At 39.7% G+C, this 26,385-nt stretch overlaps 3 protein-coding genes across 14 annotated transcripts in view; 2 read left to right on the plus strand and 1 right to left on the minus strand.

Annotated features, from left to right (window-relative positions):
• The first annotated feature begins 914 nt into the window (after positions 1 to 914).
• On the plus strand, positions 915 to 9,282 carry TOMM20L (translocase of outer mitochondrial membrane 20 like). Its single transcript, XM_038544834.1, has 5 exons — positions 915 to 1,050; positions 1,139 to 1,182; positions 2,638 to 2,719; positions 7,755 to 7,897; positions 9,087 to 9,282. The coding sequence occupies exons 1-5, from the start codon at positions 915 to 917 to the stop codon at positions 9,138 to 9,140; spliced, it is 459 nt and encodes a 152-aa protein (XP_038400762.1). The 3' UTR covers positions 9,141 to 9,282.
• Positions 8,780 to 25,431, minus strand: TIMM9 (translocase of inner mitochondrial membrane 9). 6 transcript variants are annotated; one of them, XM_038544839.1, is made up of 6 exons: positions 23,920 to 24,075; positions 21,526 to 21,613; positions 17,129 to 17,173; positions 11,174 to 11,238; positions 10,718 to 10,813; positions 8,780 to 9,726 (listed from the first exon to the last, which is right to left on the minus strand). In XM_038544839.1, the coding sequence occupies exons 4-6, from the start codon at positions 11,210 to 11,212 to the stop codon at positions 9,592 to 9,594; spliced, it is 270 nt and encodes an 89-aa protein (XP_038400767.1). In that variant the 5' UTR covers positions 11,213 to 11,238; positions 17,129 to 17,173; positions 21,526 to 21,613; positions 23,920 to 24,075; the 3' UTR covers positions 8,780 to 9,591. The 6 variants fall into 6 exon arrangements, with proteins under 6 accessions (XP_038400767.1, XP_038400768.1, XP_038400766.1 ...); XM_038544840.1 differs by having other exon boundaries at positions 23,848 to 24,000; XM_038544838.1 differs by lacking the exons at positions 17,129 to 17,173; positions 23,920 to 24,075 and adding an exon at positions 25,310 to 25,431.
• The window catches only part of KIAA0586 (protein TALPID3), a 108,977-nt gene continuing 107,185 nt past the window's right edge, over positions 24,594 to 26,385 (plus strand). For 3 of the 7 annotated variants that reach the window (XR_005363318.1, XR_005363319.1, XM_038544828.1), the window contains exon 1: positions 24,595 to 25,459. Coding sequence is in view for 3 of the 7 variants with exons in the window: in XM_038544828.1 (XP_038400756.1) it covers positions 25,261 to 25,459 (199 nt within the window). In the remaining 4 variants the exon portion in view is untranslated. Of the gene's footprint in view, positions 25,460 to 26,385 lie in introns of all 7 variants that reach the window. The other 4 variants (XR_005363320.1, XM_038544829.1, XM_038544830.1 and 1 more) reach the window with 4 other exon arrangements.

Genomic DNA, 26,385 nt, shown 5'->3' on the forward strand with positions numbered 1-26,385 from the left:
TTATATGTAACTTAACACCTGTTAACTCTCAAATTGTAAGGCCCTGGGCTGCTTCTGGGCCCTGACAGCAACAAGCAGTAATGAGCACCTGGCTAGCACACACCGGTAATATCCGTACATCATAAAGACCAGTTGAATAGCCTAACAACAACAACAACAAAAATATGTAGTTCCTTTAGGTCCTTACCTAGCTTAGTTAGGCCTTCTCTGTGACTTAGTAGAAAAACCCAAACTCTGTATTTGGGGTCAGTCTTACTTCCGTTGTTCCTGCTGTCTGAATAAAGCAAATATTAGAAAGAAACGCACCTAGACTGGTTAAGCATCGTGCGTCTCAGTTGATTTTGCTTTGGGACTTTTGGCTGCGAGGCTCAGGCCTGCAGATCCACTGTCACCCCGACCCCCACCCCGTCCCGGGCTAATACGATTGCTTTCAAACTCCTCTTTCCTCCCGCTATTGAGCTAAGGTGGTTGGGGACTTTGGGTGCCTGTGTTCTTTTCAGGGGACCAGGCTGACCGGGTGGGGGAGCGCGGGCTAGCGATGCTCAGGGCGCGGGGCTGCGAGCTAGGAGAAGATGAAGTGAGGAGTCCGCTTCGTTTGCAGGAGAGGGGACAGGGGCTTAGGGAGGATCCAGCTGCCGCTTCACCGCATTCCTGCCGCGCCGTGATGCGCCTCGGGGCGTGTCGTGGGCACAGGGACAAGAGCGCGTCTGGGTCGGGGGCTCGGGATCTGGCGTGCGGCAGACCTGGCCGGGACCTCGCACGCCGTCTCCGACCCTCGGCCTCCTCCTCGCGCCGCCCGCCGCCCGCCGCCCGCCGCCCGCCGCGGGACACGGCGCCCCCTGCCGGCCGCCCGGCTCCCCGCGCTCGCCCGCCCGCCCGCGCCCAACGCTCGGCCGTCGGACGCCCGCGGCCGGATGCCCCGCGTCCGCGCCGTCCTCGGCCTCCTGGCGGCCCTGGCGGCCTGCGGCGCCGTCGCTTTCCTCGCCTACTGCGTTCACTCGGACCGGAAGCGGCGCGGCGACCCCGCGCTCAGGCGCCGCCTGCGGGCCAGTGAGTGCGGCTGCGCGGCCGGGAGGGCGGCGGGCGGCCCGCGGGCGTCGGGAGGCTCCGGGCAGCACGTGCCGCCTTGTGTTTGCAGAGAGAGCAGCCCAGCGGCGGCCGGCGGAGGCACGGGGCGCCCAGGTGCGGTGCTTGGGGGCGCCGAGGCGGCGGGATCGTGAGTAACCGGGGAACGGCGGCCCGGGCGGCGCGGGGCCTGCGGGCGTCGGGGCTCCGGGCTGGGCCGCAGGCATCTCCCACCGCGCCGAGCGGCGGCCTTCACTGCGCGCTTAGCTTACGGCGGGAGAGGAAGGAAGGAGGGAAGGAAGGAACCACCGCTTGGGGCTTATAAAAAGACATATTCCGTTTTACTATTTGTATTTTTAAGAGGTATTTATTTATTGGGACGCCCGGGTGGCTCAGTGGTTGAGCGTCTGCCTTTGGCTCAGGTCATGATCCTAGGGTCATGGGTTGGAGTCTGGCATCGAGGTCCCCGCAGGGAGCCTGCTTCTCCCTCTGCCGAGGTCTCTGTGTCTTTCATAGATAATAGTAATAATAATAATAATAATGATAATAATAATAATAATATTTATTTATGAAAGACACACGGAGAGAGGCAGAGACCTCGGCAGGGGGAGAAGCAGGCTCCCTGCAGGGCTCCCGGGACCCCCGGGATCACGACCTGGGCCGAAGGCAGCGGCTCAACCACTGAGCCACCCAGGCTTCCCAACTCATCCCATTTTAAAAAGACAATTCTTGTGGACAGCAAACAGAAAACACAAAAACGCTCCAGCTATAACAGACTGAGCTGAAGTGACTGACAGGGGAGTTGACATTTTGGGTCAAGGATTGTCCACTCTACGTACCTTTCAAGACCAGCCTGGTCATGGTACCAATAATGATGCTATCCTGTGACTCTGGTCACCTTCCCGAACCAGGCTGAAGCAAGCTGTAGGGTACTTCAGAACACCACCAACTGTCCTGCCAACTCCTGGCCGTGCATGCCCTTTGCCAAATCAACAAACAGCCTTAATACCCTTAGGCAAGAAAAACGATTTTGCAACCTACAAAGTCACGTTTGTTGCAGTTAATTACAGTAGGATTTCTGCTATGTGTATTTAAGAAGCTGGTTAAAATGTAAATGAGAGTTACTACAAGCATCTCAACCTAATTTCAATATGCCATGGATTTTTTTAAAGACTTTATTAATTCATGAGAGACACAGAGAGAGAGGGGGGGGGCAGAGACACAGGCAGAGGGAGAAGCAGGCTACATGCAAGGAGCGGGACGTGGGACTCGATCCCGGGTCTCCAGGATCACTCCCTGAGCCAAAGGCAGGCACCAAACCGCTGAGCCACCCAGGGATCCCTGCCATGGATTTTTAATTACCTGAAAATGTAATTCCATCTTTTTTTTTTTTTTTTTGAAAATGTAATTCCATCTTAAGTTATTTTAAATATTATAAAGAACTGTGTTTATCAGACTTTGGATTTAGATGACGTTCAAGACATGCCTTTTAAATAAAAATTAGATAATTTTGATCACTAAGCCTATACCTTACATTCATTACTCATTGTTAATATTTTATGAATCTTTTAGTTGTGGGATCCAGCAAAGAATGAAAAATTGCAAGAACTTTTTCTGCAAGAGGTACAAATGGGAGAACTTTGGTTATCCAGAGGTAAAAATGTAAACATTTTTTTGTAAGCAGTTACTTATGATAATATATGTTCAAAATATATTTGGTAGTTATATGTCAAAAAACTTGGGGCACGTGGGTGGGCACGTGGGTGGCCCAGTCAGTTAAGCCTCCTGACTCTTGATTTCAACTCAGGTCATGATTTCAGGGTTCTGAGATCAAGCTCCCTGTCAGGCCTCTGAGCTGAGTGTGGAGCCTGCTTAATTCTCTCTCCCTCTCCCCCTACTGACCTCCACTATCTTTTTCTCTCAAAGGAAAAGAAAAACTAGCTAGATGTGTTAACCAACTAGCTTTAAAGTGATTTTCACTTGATCACACTGTTCATCTCCACCATGTATATTATTTTATTTTATTTTAAAGATCTTATTTGAGAGAGAATAAGCAGGGGAACAGTCCAATATGCAGCTTGATCCCAGAAATCTGGGATCATGACCTGAGCTGAAGGCAGACACTTAACCAACTGAGCCACCCAGGCACCCCTATTTCCATCATATTATACATAGCATTCGGGCTTATTATACATTGGAAATGGGCAGATGGAGAAGCAAAACCAAATATAGTCACTCTTCGTTTATTGTCAGGTAAAATTCTAAGTAAATGAATGCTCCAAATGACTAAATGTTTTATGAATTAAAACCTAAAAAATTTGAACTGTTTCATAAAGCTTTTCCTGCATTCTTTTTTTTTTTAAATTTTATTTATTTATGATAGTCACATAGAGAGAGAGAGAGAGAGAGAGAGGCAGAGACACAGGCAGAGGGAGAAGCAGGCTCCATGCACCGGGAGCCCGACGTGGGATTCGATCCCGGGTCTCCAGGATCGCGCCCTGGGCCAAAGGCAGGCGCCAAACCGCTGCGCCACCCAGGGATCCCCTTTTCCTGCATTCTTATAAGTATTCTTAACACAACAATTACTTATTTTTGATGGTGAAATTATAAATGCCCATTCTTGTATTGTGTCTAATGTAGTGATGTATGTAGGGGCTACCTTGGACTCACCATGAACTATATATTGAATTATAATTTATCCCCACCCCTTTATCCACAATGCATCACAACATCATTACATAAAATGATGGTAGGTAATTTAAGTATTTGTAAATGCTGTATGTAGTAATTGTGTCTTTGTTCTGGTGTTAAGCCCTGGAAAGGAAAAGAATTGTTTTCAGGCTATATAATCTTTTTCTTTTTTTTTTTTTTTCAGTCTATAATCTTATGTAAGAGATGAATGATGTTGCTTATACCCCTTTATGTATCCTTTTTTTTTTTTCCAAGTGTTGTAAATTTCCTCTCTTCACAGTGCCTGTAGCTGCTCTTTTGTCTTTTTTGAAAAGATTTTGTTTTTTCACCCTGTATTAAGAGGTAGCATGCTCCAGAATTTATGAAAACAAAGTCAGGATCCTGGATGACTCAATACCCAAGATTTTTATGTTAATTCAGTGGCTTAAAACATATGATAAAGGTTTTGAGAAATGAAAAAGATATTCAGTCATAGCACATTAATCATTGTAATTTGGAGTTTTAGTATTTTATTCAATACTAATCTTTTAGAAAGTTTTTAAATGGACAAAATATCTTAAATATTAATGGTAAAATAAATGGTAGAACTGACTTAAATGATATAAACAGAAGTGACTTTAACCAAGGTAGTAAAGCATAAGCTTTAAGGACCTTCATTTACACAGGCTTTTTTTTTTTTTTAAAGATTTATTTATTTATTCATTCATTCATTCATTCATTCATTCATTCATTCATTCATTCATGATAGACATAGAGAGAGAGAGGCAGAGACACAGGCAGAGGGAGAAGCAGGCTCCATGCAGGGAGCCCGACGTGGGACTTGATCCTGGGACTCCAGGATCGCGCCCTGGGCCAAAGGCAGGCGCCAAACCTCTGAGCCACCCAGGGATTACCCGCCCCCCACTTTTTTTTTTTTTTAAGATTTTATTTATTTATGAGAGACCCAGAGAGAGGCAAAGACATAGGCAGAGGGAGAAGCAGGCGCCCTTTAGGGAGCCTGATGCAGGACTCAGTCCCCACACTCCAGAATCACATCCTGAGCTGAAGGCAGATGCTTAACCACTGAGCAGAATGGGTTCTGGGAAGAGTCCTAATTTTTTATTCATAATTTTATATTGTCTTTCTTAAAAGGGCTCTCCAGGTGCCTGGCTGGCTTGGTCAGTAGAGCATGTGACTCCCTATTTCTGGGTTGTAAGTTTGAGCCCATGTTGGGGGTAGAGGTTACTTAAAAAAAATAAAATCTTAAAAACAAAAGGGTCCCCTCCCTCAAATTATAGAAACTAGGGGACTCACAGGGCGCCTGGGTAGCTTCAGTCAGTTGAGCATTTGACTCTTGGTTTCTACTCAGGTCATGATCTCAGCATCTAGAGCTCTACCCACAATAGGGCTCTGCGCTCAGTATGGAGTCTGCTTCAGATTCTCTCTCTCCTCCTTCTTCTTACCTCCTCCTCCCTCTGCCCCACCCCCTGCTTGTGTTTGCATGCACACTCTCTCTAAATAAAATTAAAAACAACAACAACTAGGGTCCTCACAGAATCTAGATTAATTCCTAAATGTGGATACTGCTGGGACACAGGGGCAAGTAAAATAGATAAACCCTTTCTGCTTTAACATTTTTTGAATTGGGATGATATAAATATGGAGAGAAAGGTGGGAATTATAAATAAAAAAATTATGACATATTCTTAATGTTTAAAAGCTTTCTTGTAATAGTTCAGTTTAACAGAGGTGAAGATGTTACAAATACTGAGATGATTAAAAATTGGAAATATGGTTTTAAAATTTTCCCTCTTAAGGGTGATAACATTATTTCTGTGAAACCTTAAATTGATTAGTTAGTTCTCTAAGGGTTTTTTTTTTATTTTTATTTATTTATGATAGTCAGAGAGAGAGAGAGAGAGAGAGAGAGAGAGAGGCAGAGACACAGGCAGAGGGAGAAGCAGGCTCCGGGAACCCGACATGGGATTCGATCCCGGGTCTCCAGGATCGAGCCCTGGGCCAAAGGCAGGCACCAAACTGTTGCGCCACCCAGGGATCCCTCTCTAAGGGTTTTATGTCCATATTTTACTTCTAATGGAGTTCTCATCTTGCTTGCTTATTGAAATCCACACCAAACTCCAGACCAATGAAATCAGAATCTCTGGGGTGGGACCCAGGTGTCAGTATTTTTTTTCAAACTCTCTAGGTTATTACAATACACTGAGAACCAAAGTTCTAATGCAATAATTTCTCACCGAGTTTTCTGTAATCCTTTCAGTTTTCTCCACCCCCTGTCACTATCCCCCATTTTCATTACCTTGCTGTCAAGGAGGATATTCCTAGAGCCATCTCAATTGTGGTTATGTCTATATAAGACGATAAAGCCAATAATTTTGATTGAAATTTCTGATTAGCTGAATTGATTCAGTCTTTTGGTTGGTTGGCTTACTTGATCAAACTGGTAATTGTTTTTGTCACATCAGCTGTGTCAACTTGAGAGGAGGCACTATTTTACCTTTTTTTTTTTCTTTAAAAGGCTTAATATGATCAAAGTATTTTGACCTAATGTGTCATCTCCATAAAGCTATACTTTTATTAATTTAAAATAAACCTTTAAGGGTACCTGGGTGGCTCAGTTGTTTGAGTATCTGAATCTTAGTTTCAGCTCGGGTCATGGTCTCAGGGTGGGGAGAAGCTCCATATTGGGCTCCTCACTCAGAGTCTGCTTGATTCTCTCCCTCTGCCCCTACTCCCCAACCTTTGCTCCCTCTCTCTAAAACAAATGAGTCTTTAATAAACTAGACCTTTTAGTGAAATACTAGTACAGTATTTCATCTAAGAAATACCTTCTTTATATGTCTATGAAAATTTACTAGATACCTGGCAATGATAATTTAAGTTGAGGGGCAGCCCGGGTGGCTCAGCGGTTTAGCGCCGCCTTCTGCTCAGGGCCTGATCCTGGAGACCTGGGATCGAGTCCCATGTCAGACTCCCTGCATAGAGCCTGCTTTTCTCTCTGCCTGTGTCTCTGCCTCTCTCTCTCTGTGTCTCTCATGAATAAATAAATAAAATCTTAAAAAAAAAAAGATAATTTAAGTTGAAAATGTAAAATTAGATGGCTAGACACAAGACCTTAACTCTTAAAACTTATTAATATAGGCAAGGTTTGCTTTGTGTGTCTTAAGTTAGGTCATGTCCTTCTGATGGCTTTTCAGTTTAAATATAATACGAATCCGGGAAGCATTATTTTGTCCGTCATGCACTTTTCTATATATGTGGGAAATTATGTAACTCCTTAAGAGAGACAGCATATTGTGGTCTCAAGGTTCAGAAAATTAGATGCAGTTACTAATTTGGCACTAATTTTGAAACTTTAAGTCATTTTACTGATCTTTGCCTTAGTTTTCTGGAATGATTTATTAAGATTTAATAAAATCTTAAAAAAAAATAAAATAAAAACAAAACCCTAAAAGTCTCATTTAGCCAGAACATTAGGTGTTTCCTTTATATTTCATCAATCACACATGTAGAGTTAAGGATAACCTATCCCTTTTCAGTAACAGCAGAAGACAATCTTTAAAAAATACTCAGTATCCCCCTGTTGCAAACCCACGTTGCGGAATGTGAGCATTTCTAAAGCAAGAGTGTATTTTTGATCACAGTGAGTCTAATGGGCAGCTCAACATTTTCCTAATTTTGTCTTTACTGTTTTTAAGACTTGTTTAAGTAGTCCATAGTTTGATATGCTTTCTTTTTTTCATTTTTTTGATTATTTATTCATGAGAGACACAGAGAGGCAGAGACACAGGCAGAGGGAAAAGCAGGCTCCTTGCAGGGAGCCCCATGTGGGATTCAATCCCGGGACTCCCAGATCACCCCTGAGCGAAAAGCAGACACTCAACCACTGAGCCACCCAGGCATCCCTTTTTTCATTTTAATAGTTGTTGCTTTCTTGGTAGTTTGTAGACTATTTTGAAGAACGTTAAAATTTTGCTTTAAACCTTATCAATCTGTTTCAGGAGAACATCGATTGGGAGTTGAACATCTCAGCAATGCCCTTTTAGTGTGTCGACAACCACAGGAACTTCTGAAGGTTTTCAAACACACACTCCCTCCTCAGGTATTTGAGATGCTGTTGCGCAAAATTCCCCTTATTTGCCAGGTGAGCACATACTTAATTATCTTTGCTATATGAACACAGTAAATAACATGTTAGGCCTGATTACATAAAAAAAGGAAAGTCTGTGTGGATGGGAACTTTAAATGAGTACAATTTCTGAATTTTTGGTTGCTTTTCTTGCCTTATGATGAAACAAGCCTATTTTTTCATGTTCCTTTAACTACAGTGAATTGTATATTTTGTTGAATCTTATAGATGTTCCAACATTTCAACTTTAAAAGTAGCACTGTTAATATTTTGTCTTTGTACTTTCAAAGACCTAACCATTACTGACTGCAATGTCAACAAAGGCCTGTATGTTAAATGGTATTGTTAGTTAAATGATGCAATAGCTTAAAAAATTAGAATACAGAAAGCCATAAATTATCAAAGTAGAATAATACTTTTGGCTTCAAATGTGACAATACATAGAAATCACTTTGGTATTAGAAATGTATAGGAGATGGGCAGCCCGGGTGGCTCAGAGGTGTAGTGCCACCTTCAGCCCAGGGCGTGATCCTGGGGACCCAGCATCGAGTCCCACGTCAGGCTCCCTGCATGGAGCCTGCTGCTCCCTTTGCCTGTGTCTCTGCCTCCCTCTCTGTGTGTCTCTCATGAATAAATAAATAAAATCTTTAAAAAAATTATATATATATATATATATATATATATATAAAAAGAAATGTATAGAAGAATTGTAATTAGTGTTCTCTTAAGTGCAAGTTTAGATTGGTACCAAATGAAATCCACTCATAAGCCAATTTACTAGTAGGTATTAGTCATTTAACAGCCAAATTGCTTGGTATATTTATGCATCAACTAGAATTTCCTGCAGATGCTTGTATTTGTTTTAGGATTCATTTAGCCATAAAACACTCCTTTAACTTCGGTTCACTTTTTATTGCACTGATCACATGTCATGGCTGAGAATACACTGTATAATGTTGGAATGATTCAGAATCATTCATGTTGGACTCAGCTTTTGAACAAAACACAAAACACAGTCTCTACTAGAGCGTAACAGTCAATTCTTACACATTCCCAAGGTAGTCTCAGGTGGGATGTTTACTATAGACATATCAAAATATGGCTAGAATATGAATGTATAATATCCACCCTAACACAAGAAGGGAGGCAAGAAAGGATAGTGGGTTGAAATGATTAGCAAGTAACTATTTTATGTATTTACCAGCAATTTGAGGCAGACATGAATGAACAGGAATACTTGGAGGATGATCGTGATTGAAAAACATTTCAACGTATCCACAGTCCAGTCAGAATACTATGGTACTATATATAGTATAAACAACTGCTCAGTGATATTTCCATTTATTTTACTTTTAGTAATAAAAATTTTTTTTGATCTCATACATGATTGAACACATATTTTGCTTTAAAATTAACAGTCACAATTGAAGAAACAATGGTTTATTTTTCTAATGAAGTTACCAAGCTGCTGAATCTTAAGGCCTCAACAAATGTTGCATCTTATTATTTTCATTGAACAATAAGACCTTCTATTTTGATTATTCTCCATAAATAGCAATTTTGTTTCTCCAGTTGTTTCCATTTGCCACAGTCATGACAGACAGTTTAACATGGTGGCTACTGCTTTCCGGGGATTCTAGCAGATGAATCATTTCTATCACAACAGCTGCTGGCAATCTTTCATCAAAAGTCCATCCATCAGGACTTCTCTATCGTGGCTGGCCAAGAAGTCCTGCTTTGGCTGCCAGGGCTTCATTCTGCTGAATATGATATTCCTGAAATCTCATGGATATTCTTTGTGTCATTTTTAAATATTTCTGTAAGCAATGTTCTGAACAGGTGGTCTAGAAATAAGAAAAGATCCAATAGGAAAGATAGAATTATTAGTTTTTAAAAAGTACACATATTCTAAATGAACAGCCATGGGTGCTTTTTTCTTTGAATATATGAGAACTAAAACGACTAGTGAGTGACCACAGCTTTCAATTGCTAATAGTTTTATCCAGTTACAAAAATTAACATATACTGAATGCCTACCAGTTTGTAGCACTAAAACAAAAACAATGATATGTCCCTGCCTTTTTCATTTCTCATTCTGACTGTTAAAACGTAGGCCCAGTAGTAAGTTTGTTCCTTTTTAGAAACTCCATTCCTAACATTATTAAATTTCAACATCTCTTTTTAACAAAAAGAATGTTATGCTTGGCATTTTTCAAGCTTTGTCATTATTTAACAAGGACTTGCTGATTACTGATTATGTGTTCTTGGCATGGATATTGGTCAACATCTTACACTGGAGGAAGTTTGTGTCAACAAACTTGGCCAAAGTTTTGGCCAACATATAAATGTTTTGATGAGGATATTAAAAGTTAAAATTTTGCATAGGATTGAGTTTTCAGAGTCCACCTATGCAAGATCAGCCACCATATTCAAGCTCTGCTTTTTCCAGAATTAACCTGAGTTCTCAGGGTCAGATAGAAAAGCCATTATCAAGTTTCTCAAGCCAGGCTATCTTGACTGAAAGCTAATTAGTAAGAAGTTTTGCTATGGAACAATAATTCAGCAATCCTTAGGTATCTTAACTAAAAGAAAGAAAGAGAGAGTAAGAAAGAAAGAAAACTGCCATGTTACAGTATGAGTGTCACATTATATTTGGGATCATTAAATTCAATGCCCATGGGTCAGGACCCATGCTTTAGTTCCTCTGAGCAATGTTATATATTAGGTAGCCCAAATTTCTGAAATAACTAGGAACAAGCAAAATGGTTAGAGGCATCCTACTTCTATTGTTTGTGACAAGCTTAGAGAATTTTTAGTGGGCAGCACTTTTCGTACCTCTTCAGGTTTGACTTCTCTTGTTGTGAAGTCTTTAACGCAATCCAAAAAGCACGTTTCGGTAAGTTTATTGTAGGTTCCAAGAAATTCCTTGAACTATGAAAAATCAGAACATTCTTTAATGTTTGGTTAAAAAAAAAAGTTTTGAAACTTAATTACTGATGATCTGTATTTGGGGAAAATACCCTGTAATACTTGAAGTCAAAACTTAAATGGGCATAATATGACCCATATGGTATGATCTACAAAATACAGTCCAGTTTTCTAGTTGAATATTTATTCATTCCTGGATATCTGTCAAATTATCTGGAAAATAAGTATGTTTCACATCATTTAGAATCCATTTTTGGAAATGAAATATGAAGTTATTTTGTGAGATCACTGACTGACATGGTTGCACCAAGTTGTGCCTTAAATTTTTTGTAAAATTCTTTTTTGTTAATTGTATTACCTTACCTGTTTTATCTGATCAGATTCTGGCATTTGTGCAGCCATATTCTTTTGGTATGTTTATTAGTCACCTGATTTAAAAATTAAGAAAAAGTTTGTCAGTCTGTGAACACATATTTTTAGGCTAGCTGAAGAGTTAGATAATTAAAACAAGAACAGTTTATGAACAGAACTGAACAAAGTTTACTTGAAATTGTTACTCTTATTTTATAAATTTCTAATGGAGTCTTTAATTATATCCCCCTCCCCCAACAATCTTCTAATGAAAAACCTACAATTTACAGAATTAGATTTTTTTACTGCTGGTTATGGGCCCCCCAAAGGCCCTCTCTATCTAAATCTCTAGTTTTAAGACAGCTTGCTCTATTATGTTGCAAGGTTTACTTGTTAAAGCCTCATTCCTAATAGAGTTTTAAGGGAAAACGAAGAGATCTCTGGTGTCTTCCTGCAAGTACCGCTGGTTGCTAATGTAACTTTGACTTGTAGTAATAATGATCCCTTTATTATCTCTATATAAATACAAAATTTCTATTAATTATTAATAAACACCATCCACTTGGGGCACCTGGGTGGTTCAGTCAGTTAAGTGTCAGACTTGTAATTTCAGCTCAGGTCATGATCTCATGGACTATGGGATCAAGCCCGTTAAGCTCTATGCTCAGTAGGGAGTGCTTAAGAGTCTCTCTCCCTCTTAAAAAAAAAAAAAAAAAAAAAAAAAAAAAAAAATTCTCTTTCTCTCTGCACCTCCCTGCCTCCAACTCATGCCTGCTTTCTCTCTCTTAAAAAAAAAAAAGAAAGGGATCCCTGGGTGGCGCAGCGGTTTGGCGCCTGCCTTTGGCCCAGGGCGCGATCCTGGAGACCCGGGATCGAATCCCACGTCGGGCTCCTGGTGCGTGGAGCCTGCTTCTCCCTCTGCCTGTGTCTCTGCCTCTCTCTCTCTCTCTCTCTCTCACTGTGTGCCTATCATAAATAAAAAAAAAAAAAAAAAGAAAAAGAAAGATTATAAGGAAAAGACATTAATAGAATAGTACTAAAATAAATCTGCATTTAAGTCGACCTGTGTAGTTCAAACCTGTTGTTGTTCAAGGGTCAACTGCAGAGGTTTTTACCACATAAACTACCTGAAAAATACCAACAGTTAACTGAAAGTCACAATTTTTCAGGTATTGCTGTGCTGTTCTAAAACACCACTAACCAGTCAGAGACATAGGCAGAGGGAGAAGCAGGCTCTCTGTGGTGAGCCCGATGTGGGATCAAGCCCAGGACCCTGGGATTATTATCTGAGCCAAAGGCAGATGCTCAACCACTGAGCCACTCAGGCACCAGAGACAGAATATTCTATATCATACAATGTAGTTTAGGACTTGTGCTTCTGGAAAGATGGTGCAAGAGATGTGTTTTTCCTTGTTCCTCAAACTAAGTACAACTAAAAACCCTGGATCTGACATATAAAACCAACATAAGACTCTTAAAGATGGAGAGAAGAAAATATACTGGCCAGGGCCCTTGAGACGTAAGAAACAAAACAGTGGGGAGTTCTTTCTCCCTCTTTTTTGTCTCCTATATCACAGAGTTGGAGCTGAAGAAGCCAGCAATCTGCAAATGCCAATGGGCACAGTCAAAACTCCCCATCTCCCCAAAGCTGGCCCTCTCTAGCTAAAGGGCCAGGAAAGGGGAAGCCTATAAAATAGAAAACTTTTAAACAATAACTATTGTACTCCAGGCAAACAAAACATTGTGGCCTGTATTCCCCATCCAGCCACATCAACATAAGCCAAGTTAGGAGCCTAGACTTCTACCCTCACTAAGCTGTAATGAGGCACTCTCATCCTCACACTTTAGAGAAGGAAGATTAGGAAGCAGGGACTTTAAATCCTTACTGAGCATTAATGAGGGCTTCCTGCACCCTCAACAAGTGTCAGTGGAAACAACATGAGGAGCCTGGACTTCTACTTCAATTGGCAATAAGGAGGTACCCTTTTTCCTCCCGTCTAGGTGGTATCAAAGGTGGCCTCTTTGAGATTCAAGATCTACATTATAGTCCCATGGTAAATTCACATACTCAGTGTGTCAGTGGAGACCATGTGGGGAGTAGTAATAAGGCACTCCAGTCTGTCTCAGCCAGAGTGATACTAGTGGAGACCTACTGGAGAGCTGTAACTCCTACTCTTTCCCAGCAGTAATGAGGAGCACATGACCCCCCACATACCTAAGTGACAGAGTGAGTTACCTGGACTTCTAGCCTACATCTAGTAGTCATGAGGCAGCAGGCCCCCTCCCCTACTTTTTGCTAATGGAGCAATGGCAAAAGGAGCCAACTAGAAAAGAAGGTTTTTGTTTTTGTTTTTAAGATTTTATTTATTCATGAGAGACCCAGAGAGAGAGGAAGAGACATAGGCAGAGGGAGTAGCAGGCTCCTTGTGGGAAGCCTGATGTAGAACTCGATCCCCAGACCCTCAGATCAGGCCCTGAACTGAAGACAGATGCTCAACCGCTGAGTCACCCAGGCATCCCTAGAAAAGAAGGGATCTTCTTAAACAGATCTAGAGCCTCACAACACAATACGCAAAATGTCCAGGTTACAATAAAAAGTAAATAATCATTAAAAAAAATCATCATACCAAGAACTGAGAAAGTCTCAAACTGAATGAAAAAAGGCAATATATATCTGACATTGAGAAGACAGAAATATCAAAGATTTAAAAATGGTTATTACAAAAAATACATCAATAAGCAATTATGAATATGCTTGAAATAAACAAAATGTTAGAAGAACCAAATGGAAATTTTAAGAAGTCAAAAATAAAATAACCAAAATAAACCGATAGAACAATCAACAGCAGAATGAGGGACAGAGGAAGAAATCAGCTAATTAGTATATGTGCTGTCGAAGCAAGCACGAAATCAGCAAATTAGAAGATGGAAAATAGACTTAACTAATCTAACAGAAAAATATAATGGAAAAAATGAACAGAGTGCCAGAAACCCATATGAAGGTAATAAAAGATCTAATATTTGTTTCAACAGAGTCCTGGAAGATGAGGAGAAAAGAGCAGAGCTGTACAAGTTCTAGAAGAAATCATGGCCGAAAACTTCCCAAATTTGGCAAAAGAGATAAATTTATAGATCCAAGAGAAGCTGAGTGAATGCCAAAGGCATATAAACACAAAGGAATCTACATCAAGCACAGCCAAACATCTAAAACTAAAGACAAAACTTTTTGAAAGTAGCAAGTGAAAAAGTGACATCTTACCTAGGGGAAAACAATTAGTCAACCCAGAACCTGAATCTAGCAAAAATATGCTTCAGGAATGAAGGGAAAATCAAGACTTTCTCAAATGAAAGAAACCAGAATTTGTTGCCAGCTAATCTACACTAAGAGAAGAATTAAAGTTCTAAACAGAAAGGAAATGATAATAGGAGACCTGGAATATCAAGAAGGAGGAAAAATACAGTAATAACAAATATGACTAAGTATAACACTTTCCTTCTCTTCTTGAGTGTCCTAAACTGTTTGACAGTTGAAATGAAAATTATAATATAAAGCTAATTAGGGGCACCTGGGTGACTCAAGTCAGTTAAGCGTCTACCCTCAGCCCAGTCATGATCCTGGGGTCCTGGGACCCAGCCATGCATCCCTCCTAAAAGCAAGGAGTCTGTTGCTCCCTCTCCCTCGCCTCACTGCTTGTGCTCTCTTTCGTGAGTACACTCTCAAAATCTTAAAAAATAAACTGTCAAATGTGGTTTTATCTTTTTTTAAAAGATTTTATTTATTTATTCATAAGAATACATAGAGAGGAGAGAGAGAGAGAGGCAGAGACACAGGCAGAGGGAGAAGCAGGCTTCATGCACCGGGAGCCCGATGTGGGATTCGATCCCGGGTCTCCAGGATCACGCCCTGGGCCAAAGGCAGGCGCCAAACCGCTGCGCCACCCAGGGATCCCTCTAATGTGGTTTTAAGTGTATATTAATAAATATGATGAAGATAAAGGGAGGTAAAGTTTCTATACTTCAGTGAAGCTGGTGTCAACACCATTAGACTGTGATAAGCTATGTAAATATCATGTAGTACCCAGAGCAATCACTATAAAGGATATATAAGGATCTCTAAGTCCCAGGATCGAGTCCCACATTGTGTTCCTTGCATGAAGCCTGCTTTTCCCTCTGCATGTCTGTCTCTCATGAATAAATAAATAAAATCTTTAAAAAAAATGCTATATATAAATCAAAATGAAATTCTAAAATGTATTCATGTAATCCATAGTAGGGCAAGAAAGAGAAAAACTATTCTGTTTTTCTATTCTGAAAATTAAAAAGGAACAAATTTAGGCCCTAATATAAACAATTACATTAAATATAAATGGTCTCAATAATCAATATAAATGGTCTCAATAATCAATAATCCCCCCTGGTAGGGGATCCCTGGGTGGCACAGTGGTTTAGCGCCTGCCTTTGGCCCGGGATCGAATCCCACGTCGGGCTCCCGGTGCATGGAGCCTGCTTCTCCCTCTGCCTGTGTCTCTGCCTCTCTCTCTCTCTCTGTGTGACTATCATAAATAAATAAAAATTAAAAAAAAATAAAATAAAAGGGACTGGTAGAATGGATTAAAAAACATTACCAACTATATGCTGTCTCTAAGAAATTTTTTTTTTAAGATTTTATTTATTTATTCATAGAGATGCAGAGAGAGAGGCAGAGACACAGGCAGAGAGAGAAGCAGGCTCCATGCAGAGAGCCTGACGCGGGACTCGATCCAGGGTCTCCAGGATCATGCCCTGGGCTGCAGGCGGCACTAAACCGCTGTGCCACCGGGGCTGCCCTGTCTCTAAGAAATTTACTTCAAATATAATGATACAGGCAGGTTGTAAATAAAAGGATAGAAAAAGATCAATCAAAAGAAAATAGTGGATATATTAATATCAAAGTAGATGTCAGACCAAAGGAAATTACAAGACAGAAAGGAACATTAAGGATTAATCTACCAAGAAAAGAAAACACAACAATCCTAAATGTGTGTGCACCAAACAAGACAGTTGCAAAATACACAAGAGTAGAACTGAAAGGAGAAAGAGACATACGGTTGGGTACTAAATATTCCTCTCTTAACAACCAACAGAGCTAGACAGAAGATTTGCAAAGATGTAGAAAAACACCACCATCAACACACAATCCACATTTACACAACGTTTTTCCCCACTACAGAATACACATTTTTATTAAATGCCCATTTATATCCTAGGCTACAAAACTAGCCTCAGCAAATCTAAAATAATTGAAATCATGCAGAATCCGACTGGAAATCAGCAATGGAAAGATAACAGGAAAATCTCCAAACATTTGGAAAATAAACTACTTCTAAATAATCCATGGGGCAAAGAAGAAGTCTCAAAAAAACAAAATCACTGAACTAAATAAACTGAAAATACAACACATCAAAATTTGTGGGACACAGCTAAATCAGAGCCAAGAGGAAAATTGACAACTAAATTCATACAAGAGACCAAAGAAAGTAAAGGTCTCAAATCCACAAACTAAACTTTCACTTCACGCACCTAGAAAAAGAACACAATAAACCCAAAGCATTTAGAAGGAAGGAAATAATAAAGAGCAGAAGTTAATGAAAATGAAAACAAGTACAACAATCAATAAAACAAGGAGCTGGTTCTTTGAGAAGATTATAACAGACAAACCTCTACCAAGACTAATAAGAAAAACTCACATTATCAGTATAAGTAATGAAATAGGATATATCACTGTAAACCCTGCAGACATCAAATACTAACCCTGCGCTACAAATACCGTATATAGAAATCTAACAACTTATTCATGAATCTAGCATTATCTAGATATCAAAACCACAGTACACAAAAGAAAATTACAGAAAAATATCCTCATAAAATAGCCTTAAAAATCCTTGACAGTAGCAAATATAATCAATATATAAAAATAATTATATACACCTTGAATAAGTGGAGTTTTCTCCAGAGATGCAAGGCTCGTTCAGTCTTTGGAGAAAGATCATAAGATCATATCAATTGATGTAGAAACAGCATCTGACAAATTCAACACTCATTCATTATTAAAAAAAACTGAAAAGGAAAAGAGAACTTCTTCAACTTGATAATGAGCATCTATAAAAAACCATAGTTAATGATGAAAGACTAAATATTTGCCTCTAAGGTTGTGGGCAAGGCAAGATATCTGCTCTTACCAGTGTTTTTTTTAAATTTATTTATTTTTAAGATTTTTATTTATTTATTCATGAGACACACACAGAGAGAGAGAGAGAGAGAGGCAGAGACACAGGCAGAGGGAGAAGCAGGCTCCATGCAGGGAGCACGACGTGGGAGTCGATCCAGGGTCCCCAGGATCATGCCCTGGGCTGAAGGCAGGCACCAACTGCTGAGCCACCTGGGCTGCCTAGTCTTTTTTTTTTTTTTTTTTTTTTTAAGATTTTATTTATTCATGAGAAACAGAGAGAGAGAGAGAGAGAGAGAGAGAGGCAGGCAAAGGAAGAAGCAGGCTCCATGCAGGGAGCCCAATGTGGGACTCAATCCTGGTACCTTGGGATCATGCCCCAAGCCGAAGGCAGACGCTTAACTGCTGAGCCACCCAGGTGTCCCACCGTTTTTTTTTTTTTTTTTAAAGATTTTTAATTTATTTATTCATGAGAGACACACAGAGAGAGGCAGAGACATAGGCAGAAGGATAAGCAGGCTCCCTGCAGAGAACACAATGCTGGAATCAATCCCAGGACCCTGGGATCACACCCTGAGTGGAAGGCAGATGTTCAACCACTCAGGCACCAAGGCATCCCTCTTACCAGTCTTAATATTCCGCTGGAAGTTCTACCCAGAAGAGCAAAGCAAGAAAACAAAATAAGACCTACAGAGTATAAAGGAAGAAAGTAAAATTGTCTTCGCAGGTAACGTAATTGTGAACATCGAAAATCCCAAGGGATCTAAAAAGAAACTCTTAGAACTAGTAAGTTCAGCAGTCATAGGATATAAGATAAGCACGCAAAAAATCAATTCTGTCTCTAGATACTTACAGTGAGCACGCAATGAAAAGTACGATAACACGCAATGAAAAGTACAATACCATTAATGGTCATTCAAAAAAACCTGAGGGGTAAATCTAACAAAGCATGTTCAGGACTTGTATGCTGAAAACTACGAAATGCTGATGAAAAAAATCAAAGACCTAAATAAATGGAGATACATTATGTTCATGGATTGGGAAATTCAACATAGAAAGGATACCCATTTTCCCAAAATTAACATATATAGGCTTAATGCAATTCCTATCAAAATCCCAGGAAGATTTTTTGTAAATATAGAGAAGATTATTTTAAAATTTTTATTAGAAAGCAAAATAGCTAAAGAAATTCAAGAAAAGAATAATAAAATGGGGAAATCAGTCTACCTAATTTTAAGACTTCTTACAAAGTTACAGTAATCAGTATTGTATGCTATGGGTGGAGGAGCAGACACATAGATCAGTGGAACAGGCAAGAGAACCAGAATTAGAGTCACACAAATATGTCCAACTGATTTTTAGTCAAAGGGCAAAAGCAATGAAATGAAGGATGGCCTTTTCAACAAATGGTACTAGAACAATTAATTGTACATCCACAGGAAAAAGTTTAACCTCAAACTAAATTTCTCATTTATATATGACTTACATAAAAATTATCTCAAAATGGATCAGGAATTTAAATGTAAAACATAAAAATTCTTCCAATTTATAGCAATAACACCAAATGCTGGTGAGTATGTGGGAAAACTGGATCACTCAGATATTCCTAGTGGTAATGTAAAATTGTTTATCTACTCCAACAAATAGTTTGGCAGTATTTTAGAAAATTAAACATGCAACTACCATATGTCCCAGCAATTGTATTCCTTGTCATTTATCTCAGAGAAATGAAAACTGACGGTCACACAAAAACCTGTATGTGAATGTATACAGAAACTTTATTTTTTAACAGTCAAACCTGGAAACAACCCATATATTCTTTAGTAGGTGAATGGTTAAACTGGTATACCAGTACTATGGAATACTACTCAGGAATAAAGGAATGAGCTACTGTTCCATAAAAACTGGATGAATCTCTAGAGAATTATGCTGAGTGAGAAAAGCCAATTCCAAAAGGTTCTATACTATATGATTTATATAACATTCATGAAATGACAAAATTAAAGAAATAGAGAATGTGTTAGTGATTGCCACGAGTTAAGGAGGGGATATAGGTAGGAAGCGTGATTATTACTATAAAAAGGCGAAATGAGAGTTCTGTAATGGAAATGTTCTGTATCCATGTTGTGATATTCTGTGTGATGTTTTGTAACCTTATTGTCGTGGAAAACTGGGTACAGGGCACAAGGGATATCTGCATTTTTCCTACAACTGCATGTGAATCTATAACAATCTCAAAATAATAAGATTAATATAAAAAAAGGTTGTCTAATCCCTGCCAAAGAACAAGATTCAGTGTGCAGTGTAGGGTTAGCAAATGCTCAGAACTAGAGTTCTTTTGGCTTTTCCCTCAACAGCCTGAAAAGATCCAAGAACTGGTAAGATAACTTTTGTGAAAATAAGTGTTACATGAAACCCTTGTTTTGTGGGAACTTAAAAAAATATAAAGACAATACAATATGCATTACAAAACAATAGGCCTCTAGCTCAAATGACAGAAGTTCATCTATAAAACTTCTTTAGCCTTTTGAATTGTTGAATTGTATAGTACATTCACTGTCTTCAGGACATTGGTGTTTCTATACCTCACACCAAAAATAAAACAAATCTGATTTTCTTACTTATAAAAACCACAGAAATCTGCACATTCACAGATTGTGAGGTCAAAATCCCATTCTTTTTCCTATTCCTATCCTTTTATTTCTTCAGGTTAAAATTTGTATATAATCACTTTTTAGCTGGAGTCCAGAGGGGCAGAAGGTATGAAATCTTTGTGTTAAGTTTCAGAGACTGGTGGGATGCCTGAGTAGTTCAGTGGTTGAGCATCTGCCTTCATTCAGCTCAGGGTGTGATCCTGGAGTCCCGGGAACAAGTCCCACATCGGGCTCCCTGCATGGAGCCTGCTTCTCCCTCTGCCTATGTCTCTGCCTCTGCCTCTCTCCGTGTCTCTCATGAATAAATAAATAAAATTTTTTAAAAAATTACTTCATTCCTTTAAAAAAAACAAAACAAAACAAAAAACTTTCAGAGACTGGTAATACTATGCTGACTCTATCCCACCTACCCCTTAGTATATAACTCACGGTGACAAATGATGGTTGTTATTTGGAAGTCTTTGACAACACATAGATGAGGAGTGCCCCAAATGCTCTTGGTATGAATTTTATTTCAAAATTACTATTTTGGGGGGCACCTGGGTATCTCAGTCAGTTTGAGTGTCAGATTCTTGATTTTGGTTCAGGTTGTGATCTTAGGGTCATGGTATTGAGCCCCGTGTCTGGCTCCGTGCTGATAGCAGAGTCTGCTTCAGCTTCTCTCTCTTACCCTTTTCCTCTGCCCCTACACTCGCACACATGGTCTCTTTCTCGCTCACTCTCTCAAATAAATGAATAAAATCTCTAAAAAAATTATTTTCTTGGTATAGTTTTTAATATACAGTATCTCCTCCTTTAAATAGAGTTTATCATATTATGAGTAAACTATTTCTTGAGAATTTGGAAAATAAAAAAGAGAAATAGTTCTACTACCCAATACTCCTATGTTAACATTATGGTTTCCTTTTTTTCTAGAGTTTCAATTATATATTTTATTTTCTCAACTATCTTCCCAGACCTACAAACTGAACAAGGAGCTAACAATCAGTTTTCTCAAGCCTGGCTAAGTCTCCATATTCTCTGTAGTCACCAGTATCAGGCTTATGGTAATTACAGGCACTTAATTATAGGCACTTGTTCCTAAAAAATATTGGAGATAAAGGAGTGAATGATTTTCATATTTACTTGCTAGTTTGGGGTCTTCTAAGTTTTAAGATATTCTATTTTGCAGTTATTTAATACTATATTAGGCTGACCGACAAAGTCCAACAGCCACATAGACCACCTGATGTTGAAAACAGGTAGAAGCATTGTGGCTACCCTGTGATTTAGTCCTAGTTTTCAGCTATTACAGCAACTGTTATTACAGAAGCAAATATCCAATTAGAGGTTACCTTATGGTTAGATCCCTGAAACCTAGAGAGGGAAGAAAGGGATAAGAGAGTTCTAGAATCTCTGGCTTAGGTCTTGGGAATGATTACAATGCTAAGTTATTTTTGTGTCAGACAAAATATATAATAAAACCAGGGAACTTAAGAGAGTTCTTATCAGCCATTAATTCAAACCTTTTCTGATGCATGAGTTTCCTTTTGTTCCGGAAAATTAGTTGTCCAATCTTTGCTTGAATATCTCCAATGAGGCTTGATGTCTTACCTGAAAAATGAGGGGATTACAATATGGCTGAGGCCTCTTCAAGCTCTAAGTCTGTTTGATGAAATCTAAACTTCTGTTGGCTAAACTGTTTTCCATAAGTGAGTTTCCTCAATCTATTCTGAGGTTACAATTCCTTAGCATATGTGTTACATGTATCAAGTACTTAACCTCCTAATCTTTCCAGGTAGTATGCTTAGGTGAACATAAAAGGACAGTAATTCCCAGAAATTTCTGAAAACAACCAAACTAACCAGGATGTGATAGGGGGGATGCCCTCCATTTCTTTTTTGGAATCCTATGCAGATTTGTACCAGGTCTGGAAGCAAATTTCTAATTTGGTTCAAACTTAGTTTACAATAAATGATTCTTCTAATGTCCTTGCCCATGATCATAACTGACCCTAGTCTCTGCATGACTGGTACTGGTAATTGGTAATCTTGTGATTCAGGCAAGAATGGATGATAAAACTACTGTGTACAGGTAATTGGGAAATAGGATATATCCAGGGTCTCAAAGTATATCCATAGGTTACTTATCACTGAAGGAAAACAGTCCCTTTATATTGGAAAGATCTGGCAGTCACCATCATAGCCAATAAAGATAAAATATCAACTATGTAGTATTCTTGCCAAAAATATTTGATCCAGGTCTGATCATGAGGGAATAATTAGGAAAATCCACAATGTGGGACAATCTGTAACACAGCTACACGTCTCTTTAAAAAGCTGGTCATAAAGAAAAGAGGTAGAAAGCTGTTCTAGATTAAGTGACTAAAGAGTCATGACAACTAAATAATGTGTGAACTTTGGACCTTGAACTAAAAAATTTTTTTTTTCTGAGTTAAAAATAAAGAGATTTTTGGGATAATTGGAGAAATCTGAGTATGTTACCTTATTAAGTGTGATAATCTTACTGTGCCTATGTAATAGATTGTTCTTAAGGCTATACAAGCTGAAGAAATTAGGGTTAAAGGTCATGTTTGAAACTTACTTGCAAACCAGTCAGCAAAAAAAGTGTATCTATTTATGTATGTATGTATGGATATATGACAGTGGGAAAGAGGAAGCAAATAAGTAAACATGTTAACAATAGTGCAAAAGAAATGAGAGAAAATCTTGTGAGCCATGTTTTTGTTTCAGGGCTATCAGTGTCTTTGATAGGTCAGATGTCCAAATTGATCTGAACTTGTCTGATCGATATAAAATAGGACTCTGCTACATGTCCCTTTACTTCAGATTATTTGTGGAAGGTTTAGGAGTTATGACTGATTAACTGGCAACCCCAACTCAACTTACTACTAATCAGAGCAAAAAATACTTTTGAAAGATTACTGCTTTCTGGTCATGGCTTCCAGGCCTGAAGGATGAGCCTATGAACATTGGACTAGATGGGGGCAAGACTACTTGGGTTTTACCCCCAGGTCTGATATGAAGGGGGTTTCCAAGATCCAAATCAAATCATTTATTCAAACCATTTAAATTAGTTTCTATGCCTATGCTCACACCTTAGAGACTACAGAGGAAAGGTCACTTTTTCTTTCATATTTAAGTTCCACCTAGAATATAAGGGGGTTAAGTCATCTTCAAAGTCTCTGACATTGTCATATCTTTTAATTTGCCACATTATAAAACAAATTGTGAACAGGTACCTAAGAGCCCAATAATGAAGAGAGAAATTTAACTGATATAAAAAATAATGATTAATTATGGAAATATATCAAGAATAATTAAAAGGTTCTCCAAAGCTGAGCCCTTAAAGTCCCTTTTATTCTATGATTTTTTTTATATGAAAGGAGATAGATGAGATGTAAAAATAAAGACACTCTTATTTAACTTTTACAGCAGATTATAATTTTTGCTTTCATCTTTTAAAAAATATTTAGTAATGCGTAAAGGGAAACGTCTAAATAGTACGTCCTCCTAAATTAGCCACCCAGAGAAGGGGGCCTGGGCCACGGTATTCCATCCGAGATTTTTTTGTTAGAGGGTCTCCCGCTTGTCAGCTCAAGGTCACCGCGTGGATGCTTTTCAATCTAACTCCTTATTCCAAAACAAGCCCCCGACTCCCCAAACCCGGTTTGGGAGTGGCTCAGAGCTTCCAATTCGGACCCTCGTCCTAGTGTGCCGGGCCCCGGGCAGCTCCCACACCGGCTCCGGGGACGCGCTGCGGGTCTCCGCGACCCCCCAGCCCCCACCGCGCCACGTACACGCGGCGGCCTCCTCCGAAGATCCCACCTTTCCGGAGCGAAGCCTGTTGCCCCCCGCCTGGGAACCCGGGACTCTAAAGGCAGAGAAAAGAGACCATACTTAAGCACAGGCTCTCGCATCGGACACCAGTGCGGGGCTGGGGGGCTGCGCTGCCAGTCGAGCCTAGGGGCGGAAGGTCTGGGTCAGGGCGGGCGCCGCAGCCGCTGGATGGAAGAGAGCACGTGGGAGAGGCGATGTCAAATAGCCCTTAGACTGGGAGACGCGCATTCGTTACAATGCTCGGCACTCCGCAGGAATAGCCGCTATCTCCAATGGATTCTAAAATTCTCTATGGATTAAATTTTATAGTTATATGCTCAGTCAGTGCTCTTTATTCCTGACTTCCACGCCAACAACCACCCGAATCTGTCGAGATGTTCTGCCAAACTAATTTACTTAATTTCCTGTCCCTAACGGTCTTCAGGAGCTACTCTGTAAACAGTCCCTAATCAACAGAAATAGTATTACCGGTTAGGTCGGGACCTGTGCGAACCTTCGATGAGAATCTCTGGTTTTATTCAATGTTTAAGTCTTGTGGTGGCAATGTACTGCTTAAAAAAAAAATAAAACCAAATTCGCACGTTTTAAACCTTCTACGTTGGGAGTTTGTTTCCACCCGGAGAGGGATGCAGGTGCACCGGAGGGCGTTCAGCTTTTTGGTTGGATGTTTTGGATGAGAGTTTTCTTGGCGCGCATGCGTATTGTGTCTCAAGGGCCGGCTTAAAGGGAAGTGGGTGTTGCCTCGTGGGCAACTGAAGCTGTTGTCAGGGTTTAGGTGCGGCTGCGGGGTTGCCGAGCGTCCGGGAGACGAAGAGGGGTGGATTTAGGTGTCCGAGGTTGCACCTGGAGGCGTGTGTAAGACTCTGCGGCCGAAGAAAGCTATTAAGCTTCATATATGGGTGATTAAAAAAAAAAAAAAGCATTGTCAGTTTTACTTGCTTGATTCCTGCTTCTCAATAGATCGTAACTCCGCCTCCGCATCTGTTTGGTCTTGCACTGCCAGCTCTTTGCTTGGAAAGTGCTCTGCATTGTTAGGGTTATTATTGCTCATGCGGCCATTCTCTTGTCATCCTCACTCTCCGACTCATTGGCGTGTGCATTCATGGACTGAGTAGGATTAATGGGTAAATATAATGTTCCAGTGGTCTCTAATTCTGGATTAAATACCAAATGGGAATTTCTAGCTCTGCGGATAATCTTAGGCATTGTTTTATTTAAAGGTTGATGACTGCATGTTTTGAAATCACCTAAAATTCCCCTTTATCATACTCCTCCCTCGTTCCTTACCTCCCCTCCCCCCGCCCAAGTCCTCAAAGTGGTGAAAATTTTGTTCCGAAGTTTTATGGACCCAGAAGAACTTCTCCTATTCATAATTGTGGGACTAGTTTTGTTACACGTAATATGAAAGGCGCTGAGTTTAGCCCGGAAAAGAAAAGAAGGGTTAAAATACCAGCGAGGAGACTTCGTGAGGTAGTTTCTCCAAATCAGGGAGAGAATTTGGCTTTGCCGAAAGAGGAGTTGCCCTGTGTTCCTCCAGCGTTGTCTGCAAATAAACGTCTTCCTCTTAGAACCGAGGCTAGCTTGACTGGAACGTTACGTGGTATGTGACTCCGAATAGCTTTCGCTTTTGTAGATCTTTATTTTCATTTCATTTTGTGTGTGTGTGTGTGTGTGTGTGTGTGTGTGTGAGTTTGGAAATTTATAGAGGATTTTTAACGTTTAAATTCTCAAACATATGATCCGTCTAGATTGTATAGGTGTTTGAAAGCTAACCCCTTTCCCTGGGAACATGGCTAGCAGAGTCAGTCTAATGGAATCCTATCCAACAGGCGGAATGAATGAAACACTTCCTACTGTGTTTTTTCCTTGTGTGGTTTTTGCACATTGTTCTCGTTCACATCTATGGTGGACGCACTTAAGTAATATGATGTGTTTATTGTTCATGGGTAGGGCTTTTTACCCAATACTCTACCTTCTGTTTGGATAGTGTTATTCAGTTTGGCGTAGTAGAACAACATAACTTCTGCCTTTTGATGTCTTTCCATGTTTCAATTCACTTAACCTGTCTGGAGTTCAGTGAAAATGAAGAAAACATATGCTTTTCCCATTTCAGTGATAATCATAAAGATCAAATTAATGAATATATGTGCAAAAACAAAAAAAAATGCTTATATAATGTGCTTTGGGGGAGATGCAGCATACTAAAGGCCTGGTTTTATAGTATGTACATATTTTATTCCTGGCAAATGATTCTACCCATAGTTTGTCCAAATCCGACATTGTAATGGTATATTTTAAAACAATTATCTCACTTGATTGTCAGTTCTGATCCTTATTTTCCAAAGTTATCAGCTGCAAAACAAAACCTTCATCAGGATATATTTTAATTACAGTTTAAATTTACTGCATGAAAAGTGGCTTTCCAATTTAGATTTTGCATTAATATGGAGTTTATAGTTCTTGAATCATGCCTGTATGGTTTCTAAAGATATGGTTCTGATTTTAAAATCACTAAAATTGATTCCT

The sequence above is a fragment of the Canis lupus genome, chromosome 8 (genome assembly GCF_011100685.1).
Source record: "Canis lupus familiaris isolate Mischka breed German Shepherd chromosome 8, alternate assembly UU_Cfam_GSD_1.0, whole genome shotgun sequence".
NCBI lineage: Eukaryota > Metazoa > Chordata > Mammalia > Carnivora > Canidae > Canis > Canis lupus.

Coding starts and splice junctions, on each gene's coding strand:
- TIMM9 (XM_038544838.1), bottom strand. CDS start 11,212: ATGGCTGCACAAATGCCAGAATCTGATCAGATAAAACAG. Junction 10,814..11,173: donor AATCTGATCAGATAAAACAG/GTAAGGTAATAC, acceptor GATTTTTCATAG/TTCAAGGAATTTCTTGGAAC. Junction 9,727..10,717: donor GAGAAGTCAAACCTGAAGAG/GTACGAAAAGTG, acceptor TCTTATTTCTAG/ACCACCTGTTCAGAACATTG.
- TOMM20L (XM_038544834.1), top strand. CDS start 915: ATGCCCCGCGTCCGCGCCGTCCTCGGCCTCCTGGCGGCCCTGGCGGCC. Junction 1,183..2,637: donor CGGAGGCACGGGGCGCCCAG/GTGCGGTGCTTG, acceptor TGAATCTTTTAG/TTGTGGGATCCAGCAAAGAA. Junction 2,720..7,754: donor AGAACTTTGGTTATCCAGAG/GTAAAAATGTAA, acceptor AATCTGTTTCAG/GAGAACATCGATTGGGAGTT.